The sequence below is a fragment of the Brachyistius frenatus genome, unplaced genomic scaffold (assembly GCF_029030835.1).
Source record: "Brachyistius frenatus isolate BFR_SWC_R1_liver_20210118 unplaced genomic scaffold, ASM2903083v1 Contig_32, whole genome shotgun sequence".
NCBI lineage: Eukaryota > Metazoa > Chordata > Actinopteri > Embiotocidae > Brachyistius > Brachyistius frenatus.
In genome coordinates, this window is record NW_027210631.1 from 1413419 (window position 1) to 1432919 (window position 19501).

At 44.1% G+C, this 19501-nt stretch overlaps 1 protein-coding gene and 1 long non-coding RNA gene across 2 annotated transcripts; one reads left to right on the plus strand and one right to left on the minus strand.

The window, feature by feature from the left end:
- Window positions 1–721: 721 nt before the first annotated feature.
- LOC138621766 (ATP-binding cassette sub-family D member 2-like) lies at window positions 722–19377 on the minus strand. Its single transcript, XM_069700068.1, has 10 exons — window positions 18279–19377; window positions 17374–17554; window positions 16844–16965; window positions 11968–12130; window positions 11271–11365; window positions 9846–9991; window positions 8210–8355; window positions 6830–6914; window positions 6015–6140; window positions 722–5839 (listed from the first exon to the last, which is right to left on the minus strand). The coding sequence occupies exons 1-10, from the start codon at window positions 19221–19223 to the stop codon at window positions 5635–5637; spliced, it is 2214 nt and encodes a 737-aa protein (XP_069556169.1). The 5' UTR covers window positions 19224–19377; the 3' UTR covers window positions 722–5634.
- On the plus strand, window positions 13816–17854 carry LOC138621774 (uncharacterized). The gene is made up of 2 exons (XR_011310962.1): window positions 13816–14043; window positions 16800–17854. It is a non-coding gene; the product is annotated as an uncharacterized lncRNA (long non-coding RNA).
- Window positions 19378–19501: the final 124 nt, after the last annotated feature.

Here is a 19501-nt window from a genome sequence, read left to right on the forward strand (position 1 = left end):
AATGGGACACAGTTTACCATTTATTATCCACATCATATTTATTTAATCTAACACTTTTATAGCACATTTCGACTCAAAACTAGTTTGTCTTGTCTCTAAAAAAATCTTAAATGAGAGAAATATATATATATAAAAGAAAGAAAACAATTTGTGGATCAGAACTTTCCCCCCCCTCTTTTAGTAATCATCTGATGACCCCTCACATTTATCTGCTGTCCCTGTTTATAAAACTGGACTTAAAATAGTTCAGACTAACTCCCCCAGGAACATGCTGCTTACACACTGATGCTTTAGTATTAACAATCTAATTATGTAATATATGATGATACATCAGTCAGAGGGACCAAACCAGTAATTTTACATTCATCATATACATTTTGCAGCGAATAGCTCCGTACTTTTACTAAAGTATGATTTTAAAGCAGTGCATTTCCTCTTAATGGAGGTTTTTTTTTTTTTTTACACTATTCAAGCAGTACTTTGACTTAAGCAAAAGATCTGAATTTTTTTATCAACCACCTGGTGCTAAAACAAACAAGAAATTAATTTATCAGTTAAATACATGCAGCTTTTTTTTGGGGGGGGGGGGGATCCTTCAATCTTTAACATATATTAAAAAGTACTAAAACATTCAAATAGTTGTTTGTGTTGTTTTGAACAGACCCTTTTATTAAGAGAAGCACTGTAAAAGGATGGTGAAGAAGAAACCCGTCATGACTCATTTTTCAGAAGTCGCACTATATCGTTTTATTTACAAGAAAATACATCTTCATCTTTCAACATAAAGTGAACTTAGAGGGTGAGTTTTAAACAGATGGCCTTTATAGTGATGTACCGCTCGATGTTAAAGTTAAAGAATACAGATTCCTACATGAACACTGTCAGATCCCAGTAAAGGAGGTCCGGGTTACTGTTACAGGAATTCGAGAAAAAAAAAAAAAAAAAATCTGAATAAGAGATTGGATTCTTTAAAAGTAATTATGTAACTTCAAACTGTAGTAATCCCTGGCTTTAAGGGAGAATCAATGCATGCTGGTCTGTGGTACATGACAGTCTAATCAATATCTCAATAATCTGCAAATACATTAGACGCCAGTTTTTAACATTCTGTCAGAAATATTGACTGGACTGTCCGACACCACCGGAATAACATGAAGTTTCAGGCATTTTCCTTTCCCATAATCCCAGTTCACACACCACATGTACAGCAAATCTAAACCGTAGCACCACATTGTGGCTCTAATAAAATATTCTAACATGCACTGTGAACACAATTATAACATGACTGATTATCAAACAAAGAAAAAGGAACTCGTATGACCTGACCACATGTATTCATTGTCTTCAAAACCGTATGGATTTGATTTATCATACATAATAGATACATTCAATCTCTTACTCACAAGTGGGATGACAGAATGAGAACGTGTCAGTATCAAAGTGTTGTTAGTAGGGATGTCATTACAGTAGCAGGGTCATACAGTGTAGTAAAAGCCACAATGAAGGCCTGACTACAAGGATAAGAACTGACGAGGTCCCTTTTTGAAGGCCAAACACAACGTGGAGACACTTCCCAGCAGACGTCGGGCTTGGTGCAGATCACCGGCTGTATATAAAAATGGATGTAGTATCCAAGTCTGAAAAGTGAAGCCAATGTCTTAATATGTAATACCACTCAGGTCCACTAGGGGTTGGCTAAAAAAAAAAACCCTCTGGATCCAATAGACTCCCATTCAAAGAGTGCTCAGAGAGAGGTATGTTTGGGGGGGTGTCTGGTTTGATTGATGTGCCTCAGCTGCAGTCATGTTGCCAGATTAGGTGGGCGGGGCATAGTGTCCTCAGGTTTGTAGTAAACTCTGCCCCTCGGTCCTCCCTAACTTGTCTAAATATAGTCACTCCTGGCTCCAGAAAAACACCATAGGGACAAGCCAGTGGTTGGGTTGCTGCCTGGTGGAGATTCACAACTGTATAATTGAAAGAGGCTGAACTATTCAGGGATTATTTGACCTGCAATAAGCAGTTTTGGTCACTTGGGGGCAGCAGACACAACACTAACAGATTATCACCATTTCAGGTTATTTTCAAGCAGTGGCCTTTTTTAAAGACAGTATCCAGCACATACAGAGGCTTGTTTCATATGAAGTAGGTCCAACTCCATCAATGAATGACTCCGATAAGTAGAGAGCAGCTAGCCGTGACTTTGAATGGTTAACAGTAGAAGTGTAGCCTCAGTTTCACAGCGTGTTTAGTGAATAATGAGGCAAACACCATCAAATCAGGAGCACAATCACACTCAGAAGAGGGCACCTCATCATTTCTTATCCCAACCTTTTAAAATGAAATCATAATTCTATTGACATAATTCATGAAGCTGTTTTCATGCCTGTGAATATCAGGCACTCTTTTGAGCTGAGCTCATGTTGCAGCGTCACTTTGGCGGACTCTGTGTCATTCAGCGTCTCGGGTGACCTCCTGTCGACAGAGTCTGACTGAAACCACAGAAAATATCACAAGCATCAGGAAGGAAACTCTACAACCGGATGCTGTCGAAAAAGGCCGACAGGTAATCCCCATGACGCTCTCTTACGTGCCAAATGAAAGCATAAGAATATACAAGAGCATCACACAGCATACCAGGTACTTTAGATATTAAAAGAATGCACATTTCAAAATTTAAGAAGCCATTTTTGTTCCCCAGTCACATTTTTTGGGAAAAAAGAAAAAAGTTTGTCCTTCAGTAACCTGGCAGCCATCTTCCTGAGCAGAGCAAGGCTGCATCCAAATGGTCTGAAGTCCTTTTCTTTAAGTGGCCACTAAAAGCCAAGAGGGAACGTTTCAGGGTTTGAAACTGCGGTGACATCACAGCCAAAACATCTTGGATGCAGTCAGAGCTCAGGCGAACAAAAGGCCTGAGGGAATCGCTAAGCCTCGACATGCAAACGCAACAGCATGTTGTATATCCATAACAAATTAGATAATGCCTGTGTAGTTATATACCTAAATACAGGACTTAAGTTGTCGTTTCTGTGAGTATAATAATGAGCCGGAGTAGTTTGAACTACAGCAGTGTTTATATTCTGCTGATGATGTACCTGATTGTCCATTCTCTGCAACAAGAACAGAGGCATTTCAACAAAATAGTGGTATAATAATGTCCCTGTATGCGGTACAGTATGAGAATTAAAGGTGAGCTATGAAAGATATTTAATGATGAACAGTCTAAAACAAAAAAAAATCTGATTTGAAATATCATTTTAGGCCCTGAATGAATGAATGAATAAAACCACACATTCATGTGTGCGCTCAAGTGAAATCTTAGGATCTGAAATCCCATTCAACTCAGCACAATCTGAAAGGCAAAAGTCGGCCCAGTTTACTGCACCTGAACCTTTGTGTGCAGGAGACGGTGAGCATGTAACAGGTTTGAACCACAAAAAAAGATAAAATATCTAAAGCAGCCGCGGCCACAGATTTTCAGCCATCACAGGAGAACACAGCATTTATGACTTTTTTTTTCACGAGAACAAAAAGTGACGTTAAAGTAACAAATCGCTCGTTTCACAGTATCACAACTTCCAGTCTTTGTTACCGGCAACTTCAGGAGGCTGCTGGTAACAAACGTGGAGGCTTTACGTGAGTAAAGACGATGCAACTTTGACAACAGGGAACCAGCCATTAGTCACACTGCACTTAGCCTGGGGGTAAAAAAAATAAATAAATAAGAGTTTACACATCCTGACACATTCCAATTTAAACCACAATTTTAGCCTGGGACTTGTTAGCTCTGCTCCGGAGGAGGGTTAGCCTAGAGTTTACGTGGCGATACCTTCAAAAAAAAAAGTACTAAACACCGGGCTCAAAATGCATCACTCTGGAGTGTAAACATTAAGTCCAGACATTTAACCCAGGGCCAGTAGACCCGCAGTGTGAATCATGATAGCTCTGGGCTAGGAAGAAGAGGTGTGGGTGAAAAGGGGCTAAATTGGCCCGGGGATATTCTTATATAATATGCAGTTCTTCCACCTGCTCCAATCTGAATTACAACATTTCTACTACTGGACTACATGTATATACACCCAATAATTAAATACCAACCCAATGAGGTTCCATACATCGTAACGTAGCAATAATTTGGAATATAATCATAATTTTAGGTTTTGGCGCTGCTCTCCCTTCACCCCAACCGATCGAGGCAGATGGCCGCCCGCCTCTGAGCCTGGTCCTGTCGGAGGTTTCTTCCTGTTAAAAAGAGTCTTTTCCTCCTCGCTTACGTGAGGAATTGTTGTCAAGTTCTGTTGTAAGGACTTTACTGTCTTATATAAATAAAACTGAATTGAACTGAAAATATACTGAATGGATTGTAATGCAGACAGGCAAGAACTTCAAATTCATATGGAGTCTCCTTAGCATTAGCATAGTGTACCAGCTCATTGCATCTCGACACGCCCGCGGGGCGGAGGGGGGGGCAAAGGGCCGCGCGGCTGACCAAGCAGAAAGGCAGCAAGGACACACGCGTGTGTTACGTGTCAACACAGATCAGCGCTCGGACAGGCGGCCGCTGTGTGTACATGCTACACCATCTGAGCGGCTACCTGTTGGGTCCGTGTACGGTACATATGTGCTTCAGTTCGCTGGCAGACCAAACGACCGGCTCGCCCTTCGTCCTCCACCCTTTGAATTGAAGAGGACCTCATTGTATTTGTTCAGTAAACCAGAAAGCTATAGTTTAGGATTCAGAGCTGCGTCACTAATCGCTCTAATAATAGACCCGGCAGAGTCTGTAGCAGTGGTCCAGGGGTCAGCAACAACCTAACAAGGGCTAAGATGAGGTATCAGGAAAGGGATTGTACTGTGACCATATACACAAGCTAAACAAAGGCATATTCGGACATTAGGAAAAAAAATAATCTCTTCTGACCTCTTCAAATGAAGAGGTCGCATTAAACGGTACAAACTCAAATCTACTGCTAAATTATGGAGGTTAAAAACAAATGTGGATCCCGTACGGCCCAGCGAACTGGTGCTAGAATACTGCTTCGGACATGATAGTGGTTCTATATTAAAAAGGTTTTCCAGCTAAATGCAGCTAGTCGCCTTATTTCATCAGGAGCTACCACAACAAGCAGGAACAGCCCTCTAAAAGCAGAGTAAAGTGCTATTAAACAAACAAATCGATTATCCTGGTTAATTTGGATGAATTCGTTCTGCCCTCTGAACGGTGGCAAATGGATCCTGCCGATTACAGTATGCTAAAACGAATCATTAAAAAAAAACAAAAAAACAAAAAAACCTACAGCTCAATATGCAGTTCTTGTGCGTTACCAGGGGGGAGGAATACTTGTGAATGCACTTCGCTCTCCCCGTGCACTTGTCAGACTGGAGCAGGGTGAAGGAGAGACTTAAAAGAAAGGGGAGGAGAGGGAGGAGAGAAAGGAGAGCTGAAAGACTCGCTGGCATTAAGAGCTCTCGCACGTTAACGGGAGGCTCGGAGCGAAAGGAAAAACATTTAAACAAGAACAAAAAAAAAAAAAAAAAATCCACATTTCTTTTTCTTTCATTGCCTCTCTGTCTCCCACACTCCTCCCCCCTCTGGGTGGGTGGGTGGGGGTGGGGGGGGGGGATCTCAATCCGCTCTCACTCCTCAGCTGTTTTGAGGACGGAGTCGTCTCCCAGGATCTTGCAGAGCTCGTTGAGGCGATGCTGCATCTCGGGGATGCCGGCCAGCTGGGCCTCCAGCCGCTGCTTCTCCTCGGTGAGGGAGAGGCGCGTCGCCGTGTCCAGCTGCTCGAAGCGCCAGCCTCCCTCCCCGTCGAACTGCAGCAGGTGGGTGTGGTACTTCCTGGAGGCAACAGAGGAAGCATTTGAAGCCTAATTTGAAGGTGTGTTTCAGCGGTGTGAGTTTACTCCGGCTCACGAGTGGGCGTACGCGTCGCTACATCTCCGAGGACGCTCCACACGCTAAATTCGGCCTCGTGGGCCAGAAGAGAATATTTCCGCGGTGTGACGCGTCTTACCACAGGGAGGGCCGGTGTGTGATGGAGAGCAGGGAGATGTCGGCGTCCTTGGCAGCCTGGAAGATCTTTCCCTCCACGTCAATGCTCACAGCGCTGGTGCACTCGTCCAACAGGGCATATTTAGGCCTGACACACACATGGGGGAATGCTTTTAATAGTTGCGTCCAGGAATAAGAGTGGTCATGTTGGTGATGTGCATACACCCATTTTAGGAGGTCAAACCGCTTCCCCAGACGAGTTATTCTAAGTAATAAATTATTCCAAGTGATACTTTAACTCGAACCCAAACGATATATCAGCCGATATTGGCCTATCACAGATATATTGATATCACTGTATAAGTTTACAAAATATAATGCACAAAAAGATGCTTTGGGTAGATTAGAAATGGATTTGTTTGTGTTTTTAGTTTGTTACTGTTCAAATAATTTGTAAGTTACATTTTAGAGCTCTTGACACTTAAAAGTAACCAATGTAAAGGTGAGTGACTGTACAGCCCTGCCAGTGGCTACGTGAGGCTGCAGCCTATAAAAACATTTCAGAGCTGACATGCAAATGCAGGCGTGGCAACAAGCTCACAGTGCGAACATGCTGATGTTTATCAGATATAGTGTTTAACCACAAACTGTATATAAAAAGGGACATAGACTCCAAGTGTGAAAAATGAAGCCAATGGTTGCATTAAACTGCAATACCACTGAGGGCCACCAGGGGCTGGCACAAAAACAAACAAAAAAAAGTTGTCACTCTGTGTGCCTTGATGGTAAACTGGCCTAAGTACAATGTCAGACAACACTGAGGCGGCTTCTCCTTACTTGTGGTAGAACATGCGAGCCATGCCCATCCTCTGCTTCTCGCCTCCTGACAGCACGTCCTTCCAGTCCAGCTCCGTGTCCCAGCCTGCAAAAAATACACAAACAAGAGCCTTAAGATTGGGATATTTCGGGATTATATACGCCGAGAGCAGATGTTTGTTTGGTTTAGTCGGCATCCGGATGAAGATGTCTAGAACTGCATTTAGAATTGCATTGGGACACAAAAACCCAGCGAAGACCATGAAAGGGAACAGGGAGACGTACAAAAATAGATTCTGAGAAATGTAACGCATCCGCAAAATATAATCATTATATGTCCACATGCGTACCTGATGATTCATGACTGCATATTGCGCGAGTTAACTTATGCGTGCGATCAACACCTTCCCCAACATTTTCACAGTGCGGCCATTCATACATTAAACCATCTTGCAGCACTAAGCTTCGTGCAGTAGTTGGCTCACAACAATAGTCCTGTTTGTTTGGCGATGAGAGGCCGGCGGCTACCAATTAGCCACATACTCAAGTTTAGGCAAATATAACGAATGCACAAGATCAAGCCTCTGACTGGTGCACGCACATAACCGTATCTGTCTGATGTCAAAACACCAGGAAACGTGTTCTGCCCTCCTACTTTAAAGTTGAATCTTTTTCAAATTTGAAATGACTTGAATCAAAGAGGAGAACCTGTGATCCAAAAAAAAAAAGGTCAACAAAATAAGACCCTCGATCAATGATTGTAATGTTTCGTCACAGAATAGACTCAAAGTTTTAGAAAGTTATGCTCATCTTGTCAGCTTGTTTTGTCTCGCTGATGGTTGTTTGTCTTACGGTTATTATATTTGTCGAGATGATTTATTTAATGCTTAATCTGATAGTTGTTCTGACTGATGTTTGTTTTCTGATGTCATCGTTTGTCCTGTCTAGCTGGAAGTTATTTCGTCGAACTTTGTGGAGTTGTTTTGTCTCGCAGATCGTTGTTTGTGATGTTTATTCTGATGGTTTTGTCTAATTCGTTAGTCTGATAGTTGTTTTGGCTTATGTTTATTTTTTAGTTTATTGAATGTTGTGTTGGCAACTTGAAATTTTGTCTGTTTGTGGGTATTTTGTCTGATGGACATGCTTGATTATTTTTTATCTGGGTTTATCTGATTGCTACTTTTACTGCGTTTAAGTTAAGTGTCAGCCAACGTATTTTTAGGCTACTTTTGAGAGATTTGACTTTAACCAAAAAGCTCCACTCTCTCTTTTCCTATCTACGGTGTGAGTGTCTGTTGATTCGAGTGGTGAGCTGCATCATACAATTGTCCTTGCAGGGATACATAAAGTTGCATTGATTGATTGAATCCCTCTAGAGCTTTCTTCATTACTCTCCCTTACCTCCCTCTCTGGTGACAATTTGATAAAGGTTGACGATGTCCAAGATGGCCTCCAGGTCCTTGTCACTCATCCCTCTCGCCGCCATGTCCTCCACCGAGTCTGGGTAGATCACCTGGTCCCGCAGTGAACCCATTGACATGTATGGCCTGGAGAAACACACACACACACACACACACACACACACACACACACACACACACACACACACACACACACACACACACACACACACACACACACACACACACACATCTTATCTACAGTGTTTTTTTTGTCAACCCCTCATTTCATTAAGTGCAGTAAAGGCGCAACTAACAAAGAAAGTGTGTGCGTACAACGGAGCTCAACTTTGAGACACTTAAAGAACAAATGCTGAAAGAAAAAGACACCCATTTTGCTTCAGTTGTGTCTATTGTGGACGATGTGTTGGATTCTGTTACAGCTGCCGGGTGTCCGTCTCATCCTGTGTATAAAATATTCACTGCTCTGCAGGAGGGAGTCAGCTGAGTCTACAACTGTAAGCAGCCCCGCTTCAGTTCATTTCAGGTTACGGGTTCCAGTCCTGCTCTTCTTCTTCTTCTTCTTTGTGGAGGATTCCTCGCTCATCCTACCTGCACCAGTCAGCCATGTGACTTCAATAAATGATTGACAGCAATGCTACATGCTAATGCTTGATCATGCACTCCTGCGACTCACATTTATCGCTGCAGCTGACAATTCGTGTTAATAGAACCCAACCGATATATTGATTGGTCAATTTTATTGACCGGCATTGGCCTATTTGTGCTGATATAAAAAGAAAAAAATGATAGTGCTCTATATGTGTTGTTGTTTTTTTTTTTTAAACAGTTATCTAGGTTTATTAAATTATCACTGAGGTTCACTAATCTCAGTGTGTATAATAAATAAGTAAATAAATAAATAAATAAATATCCTGCCTCCATTCAGTCGAGCTCTAATTTTTGCTGTCAATCATTCTCTCGATCGGGTCTAAATCAGCTCAGTGTGGAGAAAAATGGCCACTGGTTTTTTTCACAGCCCAAAATGGAAAATTTTAAGAATTTAATCCATCTAGCAGCTGAACGTTAGCTACTTTTTTTTGGCTGCAATGAAAACTGGACGGTTTGGGTGAAAATTTACAATGAAAGTCACAGTGCAATGAATAAAATAAACATGCACAATATTTTCTGATGTAATATTATCCGTCTACAGCGTTATGAAATCAGTTCTTTTGTATTCCTACGAGGTATGTAGCCACACTTTGGGTAAATCTAGGCATCATTCCACGCAGAGTTAGTATAGATCAACCGGGGCTAAAGATGCACTGTGGGAACACACGGCGGATCCACTAATGATCATCAACTAACTTTAATTGAAAGGTTTTGCACTAAAGTCTCTGATGTTGTCTCCTTGCGGACTTCACAGCTAATTTTCCTCCATGTTTTTGGGTAGTTTTAAGTTGAATCTTATCCGGATGGTAAATATTTCACCGTGTCTAGATCTCCAGTTTCTCCGTCAACTACACACACACAAGACACACAGGTCCTGTTACAATGGTTTAGATTACTGGTCGGGTTCACTGGCACAATGGTCAAACCCCGCGGTGGTTTGACTTCACCTCTGTCTGTATGCGTACCTCTGAGGGATGTAGAACATATGCTGAGGAGACGGTTTGCGCAGCCGGCCGCCGTACACGGGCCACAAGCCGCTGAGGATCCTGAACAAAGAGCTCTTTCCACAGCCGTTAGGCCCCGTGATCAACAGGTGCATGCCCTCTTCCACCTGTCGGGGAGAGACACGTACGATACATCATCATGACGTACAGCTGTGGACAGCGGGTGTGCGGCTGGTGATAAGCAGCACAAGAAGGTAGAAGCTTACGCCACGAAATGCCTCCACCTTTCCAGCCGACATCAGAGAAACAAACTCTGTCTCGTAAAAGTAAAGGTGAAGAGGTAATTGTTACATTCTAAATGTATATTCAACAAAAAAATACATATATTTTTTAAATCTGAACCAACATTGTGTGATGAATACCAAGCAGAGTGTAAAACAAGTACGTTACAAAAGATATCAGCTGACATCTACATAAAATCAATACTTGGTATAATATCACGTCATGAAAAGTGTCAATTAAAGTCCTCCCATCATATTCCAATAATTTATGGCCGACATATTTTTTTCTACAACAAAGTCAAGCCACGTGTCTCCGTGCCAAAACAAAATACATAAAAGTAAACGCTACAGTGTGAACAAAGGGTGCTTTTACCAAATAAAAGTCACGCTTCCAGTCACCCACATTCACACACCACTGGTGGCAGAGCTGCTATACAAGGTGCTCGGACACTTCGGGGGATTGAAGCCGCAACCTTATGGTTTTGTGGGAAACCTGTTCTACCATCTGAGCCAGAGCTGATAGTTGCCTTTGAGGAAATCAACCCCTCAGTGGTTAACATGACATGTTTTAGATCAACTTTAAAGGCAGCTTTGATGAGCTGAAAAAAAAAAAATCCAGGCTTGCGGCAAATTATCAGGAATGAAATCAAGCTTATTACCGACATACAAGACCGGAGGGCTGCTGTGATCAGCAGACCTTCGGCCTCTTTGAGGTTTTAGGAGCGACATAAACGGATCATCTGCTGCATGATGTAGGACGGAGAGATATTTATAACAGATTTCCATCCACGTGTCAGACCCTCAGGAGAGACAGGACACTACACACAGTACAATATATTCAAACAAGAAGAGGAATCTGAATCTGAATGGTTCACAAAGTTACATCAGATTCTTGTCAGCATTGATGTGTGATTTCCAGCACCACAAACTCCTCCACATCTCAGCCAAACTTCCTGAGAGGAGCGACACGCTGACACCCGGAGGACCTATCTGTTTTCTAATGAGAGCTCTGGGGATTATTCTTAAATGCTAATAAACACCCCGCAGACCAACACCCTCGGGGGGGTTTGACGGTAAAGTCGGGTTCATAGAGGAGCTGAAACTCACAGGGTCCGGACTAAAAAGTCAAAGAAGACGGGAGGCCAAAAGAAAACGGCTCGCTCACCTTGAAGTTCAGACAAGACACGACGACATCTCCGTTGGGTGTGATGATCGGGACGTCCTCACACACGATGCCCTTGTTCACGTCGATTACCTCCCCTGCCGAGACAAAACAGAGAAAATCATAGAGAAGACGGATCAGACACATGAAGTGACTGCGCACAAGATCAGGAATAAAGGATTAGACTCTCCACGTTAAGGCATACGCATGGAGATGGATGGTGGTTAATACTGCCACAGCAGGAATTATGGGGTTAAAAATAAAAATCCCTCTTTATCTCTCAGTTTAACAGCACTCTCGAACATGAGATGCGTCCTAGGATCAAATGGATGTTTACATTTGGATATTTATGCAGTAGATCCGACCTTTAGCCTTTGGACTGTTTATTGTGTGTAATGTAAGTTAGTGATCTGTAAATTGCCCCAGATAACGGTTTGGGTAAATGTAGCAGTAGTGTAGGTAAGAAGTGAAATTGGAGCAAAGAGAAGCCAGACTCTGGTGAGTGACCACAAAGAGACAACTGTGGAATCGATACGCTTTGAGGATGTGACTGCATGTTAATCGTAGAGTCCGGTTCTGAAAAGTGAAGCCAATCCTGACGTGCCTTAAAGTGTAATACCACCGAGGGCCACTAGGGGGCCGGCTCCAAACATTCTTTGGCTCCGTACAGAAAAGAGGTTGTTGCGTGGACGTGCCCCACCTTTTATCTCCAGCGGTCCATCTATGTGCATCTCCGGCTTGCTCTTCTTCTCCGTTCCCGCCGTGGCTGACAGAGAGGAGCGCTTGTAGATGCCCCTCTGGACGTCCTCGAACACCACGAACATGTTGTGGACCCTGGCGGTGTAGCCTGCCAGCTCTGTGACCTGACCCGGCAAACACAAAGGGGTCAAAGGTCACGCTCAGGCCGAGGTCAGAAAAATGTTGGCATGACCTGAGAGGGCATCGGATTGTAACACGGATCACTCATCACGGCCGCGTGATCATAAGACTGGGACTGTGTGCGGGAGCGAGCTTGAGCTGTGACTCTAAAGCAGGGCTACTTGGACCCCCGGGGGTATGTCAGCAGTTGTCATGGAAACATTCTGTAGTAGATCAGCAAATTAAAAAAAAAAAAAAAAACCACCTGAAACATGAGTTGCTTTTAAGAGAAAAATTAAGGCAAAAATGTAATTCTCAGCCAATAGTCATGGATGAATAGGCTATTGTGACACACACAAGCAGCTCTGAAAACCTGCTGCCCATACTGTATAAAGAAAAATGGATACATAATATAAAAGATTATATAAATTATAATTAAAAAAAAATAAAGACGCAGAGAACGCATTAAAATTCACAGACAATATTTGTACAATTTACAAGATGAACTAGAGCAATTCTTTTAACATATAAACACATGCCGAGTCTTTATATGTTAAAAATGCTCGATGGTAAAAGGAGTCAAACGTGTGTTCAGACAACTGGAGGGTGGCGCGTTGGCTTTAGCGGTGCACCCTGCAGGGAGACAATGCGGCCTGTTGACACAGCTCGATTATATCAAACAACAAACACCACTTCTGAGAATTCGCAGACAACATGCAGGGCAGCGCATGTGCTGGCGAGCCTGCTGGCTGCCAAACTTCAACAGCAAAACAATATACTGTACGTAGAATTTGTTGAATTATCGCTGACGCCAGCATTACCGTCTACGACTCTGCTCTGTCTTCTTAACTCCTGTTCAAATACAGAATAAAACACAGTTGGGGCTGAATTTCTTCGCGTCCTTACATGGAGAAAAAAAAAGTATAACCTACAATTTTCTCTGAAATAAAAAAAATGATCAGTCTCCTTTCCTGTTTATTCAATAGTTAATAAAAACTACACTTTCCTTTTGATTTTTGATTCAACAGAATATTATAAAAATAAATAAAATAAAACAAATTAAAACCTCAAGCAGTGATACGCGGGCCCTCGCCCGCTTATCCGGCTCCCCGACGCGCAGCGCACTGCAGGCATATTCCCGCTTGCAGTTTACATTTTTTTTCTCGACCTCGTTCCTCATTCTTCTTCGAAAAAAAAATTGCCTTTTTTTTTGGCGGCTTTAACTTCTTCAAAAACTCATTGTGTGTGTGACACACTGCGTCACAAAACGACAGCGCGAGTGCATAAAGCGGTCAGAGCACCAGCTACGTACGAGACGACAGGACGGCCACTGACGAGGTGCGTTCTGGGTTTTTGTTTCACTCGGTTCAGTGGATTGGAAGAGACGTGATAAATCGGGCCAGTACATCCTTCCCCATTCACCCGAATAGCATTCAAGTAAACAGTGCGAGAGAGAGACAGAAGTGCAGAGCTGAAAGATCAACAGATGGAGGATTATTCACAGCTCGGCTAAGCTCTAAGAGAAGGAGCTCTGGACACACGCACCAAGTTTCACTGCCGGCTGACCAACAGTGACATAAGAGCAGCGGTGGATTCGATTTTGAGGAATTGATGCCTATTAAAGCTTTCCGTCATCAGTTTCCTCTGATAGATTCACTGCAGTCTAACACACACACACACACATCAGAGGACCAACTTCTGTCCTGTCGAGGCATAAAATCAGACCTCTAGTGAAGGAAGGACCTGGATAAGACAGGAACTGGAGCTTTGGATTGTGCAAATTTTTAATCAGTTTTGATGAACTGTTTCAAATGTACGAGGGCGGATCGACACGTTCGGAGACTGCTCCTGTTTGCGCGCCAACGATGCGCAGCAAGCGTGACGTGATCGGAGCAGGTGGGAGGTACAGCCCCAATGAGTAAGTGTTACGAATTTCTCCGAGTTGCACATGCTGAGCGGTGGTCCGGCTGCGTTGGCGAAGCTTTATACACCGGAAACTTGAGCAGGAACTCAGGAACTGATGATGATCAGGCGACAACATCTGCAAAAGTTAGCCATCGGGGTTTTACTTCGCCCGGCCCCGTGTACCTCACGGTGCCGCGCACCGCTCGCAAGCATCAGGGGAAGTCTTGAAACTTATTGTAAACTTTGATCACGGGTTTCCTGATTTTCTCCCGTCAGCCTTTGCAGCAAAACTGTTTGTGCAAAGCTATAAAGAGACAACGATGACCCAACTGTGCAAAGTATGTTGGACATTTGGAGCCACTTGGCTCATGAAGCAGTAAAAAACAAAAAAACAAAAAAAGAAAAGAGAAAAGACAGAGAAGAACAAAAAGAAAAAACAACAACCGAGCTTATATGATGAGTAATAAACCACCATGAGCTGGGTCATGTCATGGGCCCATCTGACCACACGCACACACACACACACACACACACACACTCACGGAACACGACAATCAAATACAGACACTGTACACTGTCATATGAAACAGGCAGAGTGTCTGGAGGCGTGAGTTGGGCACACTGCCTCAGGAATGCGCTCCATCCCTGCTGCCTGGTGAAACTGCACACATCCACAATCGGCTTCGCATGCAGGGACTTGCTGCTCTACACGCACTCAGAACAGAGCTGCATGCGGGCTACAACTCATATCCTCCGGGGATACTGTCTGGCACGATGAAACGGTGCTACCAAAATGCACTAAATCACTAGCGACTGGCGCTCATGTTTTAGAAGTCTCACAGAAATTATAAGCCTTCCGGGAACTTGTTAAATCAAGCCCGTGCACATTTGACCGTGCGCGAGTAAAGTGGTAGATGGGAGGTTTTTAAGAAGAGGAAGCAGACGACAGCTGACAAGCACAATTTCAATTCCTCCTCTTCAGCACAGGCACAGACTGCTAAAACCTGATTCACATCCAGAGACCAGACCTTTTCTCAAATGCTAAATATTCTACTGTGGGAATAACCGGAAAAATACATGCCAAAACAAAAGGGTGACGTGTCCAAAGTAGACCGGTTTGAACGAGCTGCACTGCAAGACAGCTTCACCACAAATGTGCTGCAGCCAAATCCTCTTATGGACCTCAAAATGCAGCCTGAGAGTGAGAGAGAATGCATGAATGGGTGCTGCTACTTTTTTTTTTTTTTTTTTCTTTGGATTAAAATGCAATGAGAGATCAGGGATTTGGCCCTCAATGAACAAGGTCTTTCATTCACCCGTTTTCTTTTTCTTTGCTTTTCCAAGCAGGAGTTTGGCTACTGGAAGGAGAAAGATGGATCTACAACGTACTGTACATGCGTCAGTCATTCAGGAACGTGCACTGATCCGTCCCTCCGTCCATCTGTTGTCCATCCAAACACTGAAATGACCCAACTTTGCTGCAACTCAGCGACTTTATCTCTTTAGAAATAATATATAATATATAACTAAAATAATCTGCGTTATAGCAGAGAGTCATCTCTTGTTGTGGCCTTGTGTTAACTTGGCTCCGCCCACCTATTGCTCACAGCTTCAGCTTCAGCTGTCAGGAAACCCTGGTTACACAAGATTTCACTCAGCCACCGTGTAGGGTGGACCAATCGGTGATCAGTGGGTGTGGCTAAGCGCGATGACACTGAAGTCAAATGTTTGTTTTGAAACGTAGTTCCACCAATGGCGGCGGTTGTAGAGCTAGTTGTTATGTGATGTGAAGAGTTGTTTACAACTTTGTGAGTTTTGATGCACAACATGGTGGTCAACGCTGATTGGTTAAAGGCTCCTTTTTTTTTTTCATAAATTAACCCCAGATCTTCGCCCATTTGGAAGCAACGGCTAGAATTATTATTTTTTTTAATGGGACGTGGCTAGACTCAAGTATTTACGCAGTGAATTTGGGTCGAGCCACAAAATCACAAAATATGCTCATGTTTCTTGCTCACTGTCAGCTGCTAGCCATGGACCCACAATCTTTTTTCATTGTCTTTGAACTGTAAAGTCTCCCCTTGAAAATGGTCTTGGGTGCCTCACACAGTGCTAATGGACAAACAAGGACAAAAAACTGCGACGTTTTGGACACGAGAAAAAAATCGTGTGGAACTTTTATCTCCCCGATATCAGTGAGAGTAAATACAAAAAAACATAAATAAATGAGATGAAAGCGCCTCAACCCCTTTTGAAATGACTCCTTTCATCATCAGAATTGGGTCCGATAACATTTAGAAAGTCCGGAAAAGCCGTAATTTGATTTACTTTATCCCCATTCGAGTTAGCATTAAGCTAAAATAGGGGTCAGCCAAATCAGCCCGCAGAAGACTCGGGTTCTCTTGCCCATCAAGAACAGTGACTAATGAAGTGATGATTTTATCTACGTAATGGGTTAGGGTTACGGAGACATTTCCATTGCTGTTCCCTAGAGACAAATGAGAGGCCTTGAAATGCTTTGTTTTGTCTGATCAACAGTCCACAACTCAACACACAATACAAAATACTCCATTTTGGAACCAGCTCATGTGCGACATGTCTGATGAAAGAAGTTGCCAATTCATCACCACTTGATCGACAAATCTATTAATCGAGTTATTGTTTTCAGCTCCGAACAAGCACGTGAGGCAGTCGTGCATTAAGGCTTAACGTCACGTTAAGGTTTGTAATTCTCAGGTGTGAAGCTGTGATTTTTTTATTTTTTTTCAGACAGCGACACAAACTACACGAACTCCAGCACACGGCGTCCGCACCTCTTTGTAGGAGGACATGATCCTCTCGATGGCATCGGCTCCCGACGCCAAGAGGTTGCGGGCGGTGGTGAAGGCCTCCGTCCTCTCGCTCACCATCACGTGCGTCTGCCCGTCGGCTGTTTCTGGAGCGAAGAATGAAAGACAGGGATAAGAGAAAGTTAAAACAGAGGCATTAACATAAGCACAAACGTGTCGGTTTTGTTGTACACGCTTGTGAGCGTATGGATACCACGGAGATGAATACTATGTCAGTATTTGCAGTGGAATAGCAGAAAACAATTGGGACTTCAGGGAGGTGTGGGAGGCAGCTACTGTTTTCACACATACTAATTGGCTCCTGCTTGAGAGGAAAGCAACAACTGTCGGGCAGGAGGCACTACTAACCCTCGCGCAAAGTGTGAAATGTGCTTACAGTACGGGACTGAAGCACGACTACCCTGTAAGATACAACCAGACACGGACATGCAGAGAAGACTGGCCTTTATTCGGGGTGTTTTAAATGCGCCCGGGCCACCTGATGGCCTTCCTACCGTTGTCAGCAAAGCCGGTGGCCGTGATGATGGGCACGGCCACCATGACGAGCCCGCTGCTGCTCCACACGTACTTCATGAGGAACTGCTCGATCATAATGTACCAGAGACGCTTGGACAGGATCAGGTTCATCTGGTCCGCCAGAGCCCGGTAGCACTTCTGCAGCTGACGCATCTCCACCTGCAGCACAGAGTGCATGACAGTTCAATGTAGAGCACGACAGTCATTTCCTGATTCTTCTCATCGTGGAACATTGTTTGGGATGTGATCATTCATTCATTCATCTGACCTGTTTGTTGGGTAATGACCATGATAATTACATTAATGCATAAATAATGTGTCTGGGTTTCAGAAAATATCGATAAACTTGTGTATCGTGATACATTCGTGCTACTGCATCGATTCTGAAAAAGCCCCACCCCAATATAATATTAATAACAATGTGAACTGAGACAGAATAAAGTGCACGCTGCTAATGTTTATGGCAGTCTCCATGGATGTATACAAATTGCAAAACATCCTAACATTGACTCTTCCCCCTGCATCATATGCGGATACACAGCTCTAACGTTGTGACTCTAAATTGACTTTGTTTTTGTTTTCGGGTACTTAAACTCATCTATAATGTGCCATGAAGTCTGCAAATTATATGAACTGAATATTGCAGTGATGGAGAGGAAACATCTTCGTAGACTGTCATCTTCCGTTTTCTAAATGGACGACCAGACTGGGTTACACTCAGAAACACCCTAACTAATAATAACTAATTATGATTTATAAATGCAGCTTATCGTGTTGTTGATGTAGCTGCGTTACACACACACACACACACACACACACAGTATTGCCACAAACAATTATAATCATATTCTGTATATGCCAACGTCCGGCTCTGCACACAAACCTTGTGTCCTCTGTAGAAAGCTATTTCTTCAGCATTAGCAATGATCCTGGAGTGCACATAGCGCAGGTAGCCCTTCCTGTGAGCCTCCTCGGCGACCAGCTTGCCAAATTTAGGCGAGCACGCCCGCAGGACTTTGGCCGTGGCAAAGACCACCAGCCCGGCCAGCAGGGTCGGCCCGGTGGCGTTGGCCCCCCTGGACCTGGCGGTCTGAATCAGCGTGTAGGAGGTCAGCATCACATCCAGGATGGGCTTGGTGAGGTTGGAGTAGAGATGGGCCACCGACTGGGAAAACATCATGACGTCCTCGGTGAGAGACTGGTCCGGGTTGGCGAGCCTCCCGTCCATGTTGCTGACTTTGTAGTAGGTCTGATCCGTGAAGTAGGTCCGGTAGGCATGGTTCACCAGCCGGGTGCGGAAGGCCAGAGCCAGTTTGCACTCCAGGTACCGGATGGCGCTGTTGACGAACGTGGCCGGGATGGCGATGAGGAGCCATTTGATCAGCTGGAAGATGAAGCGTCGGGGTTTCTTCTCCACGATCGTCTTGACTATCTTTCCGTCTAAGCTGGCCACGTAAATAGACAGAAACGTCCTCGATATCAGCGCCACCGAGTGCAAGGAGAGCAAACCGAGCTCTCTGGAGACGAGCCTGGGGAACAGGATCTGACCAAGTTCGAGGATCTGCTTGAAAAATTCAGCGTTCACCCCCGGAGATGTCTTCTCATGAGCCGCGGCGCCGGTCAGACTGTTTCCCGAGCAAGTGGATCCGTTCTCGGCCTTTGATCCCCGGCCGTTAGTCCTGGGATGTTTGTTTTTGCAGATCTGCCGGTAGATGACGGGGTACAATGTTTTGACGCCGTAAGCGACAGCTGCGAGAAACACGGCTCGCTTCGCCGCAGCCGCGCGGTCCCATTTCACTTTGGACGCGGCATCGAGGATTTTGGACATTTTGTCAAAAACCTTAGTCGTCTCTCCTAACAGCCCTTAACAACACCCATCCCCCAGAACCGACCCACCGCGTCGACATGAAAAGAGAGCGGGACATCTGACGGCTGGATTGATGTGGAGCAAGTCCTATACATGAACCGCTGCATCTTCCTCTATTTTGTACCAGCGACAAGCGAGACGCGTTACGACACGCGCACTTCCGGTTGTTGTTACCAAAATAAAGGTCGCCGCTACGTTGAACTCATTTAGTCGATGCCGCGTTAGCTTTTATTTTGTAA

What these genes read in the sequence shown, in the direction of transcription:
- LOC138621766 (XM_069700068.1), bottom strand. Translation starts at nt 19,223, where the DNA reads ATGTCCAAAATCCTCGATGCCGCGTCCAAAGTGAAATGGGACCGCGCG. An exon ending in TGGACCGCTGGAGATAAAAG is followed by an intron (nt 11,366 to 11,967) that starts GTGGGGCACGTC and finishes TTGTCTCGGCAG; the next exon opens with GGGAGGTAATCGACGTGAAC. An exon ending in ACACACCGGCCCTCCCTGTG is followed by an intron (nt 5,840 to 6,014) that starts GTAAGACGCGTC and finishes TGTTGCCTCCAG; the next exon opens with GAAGTACCACACCCACCTGC.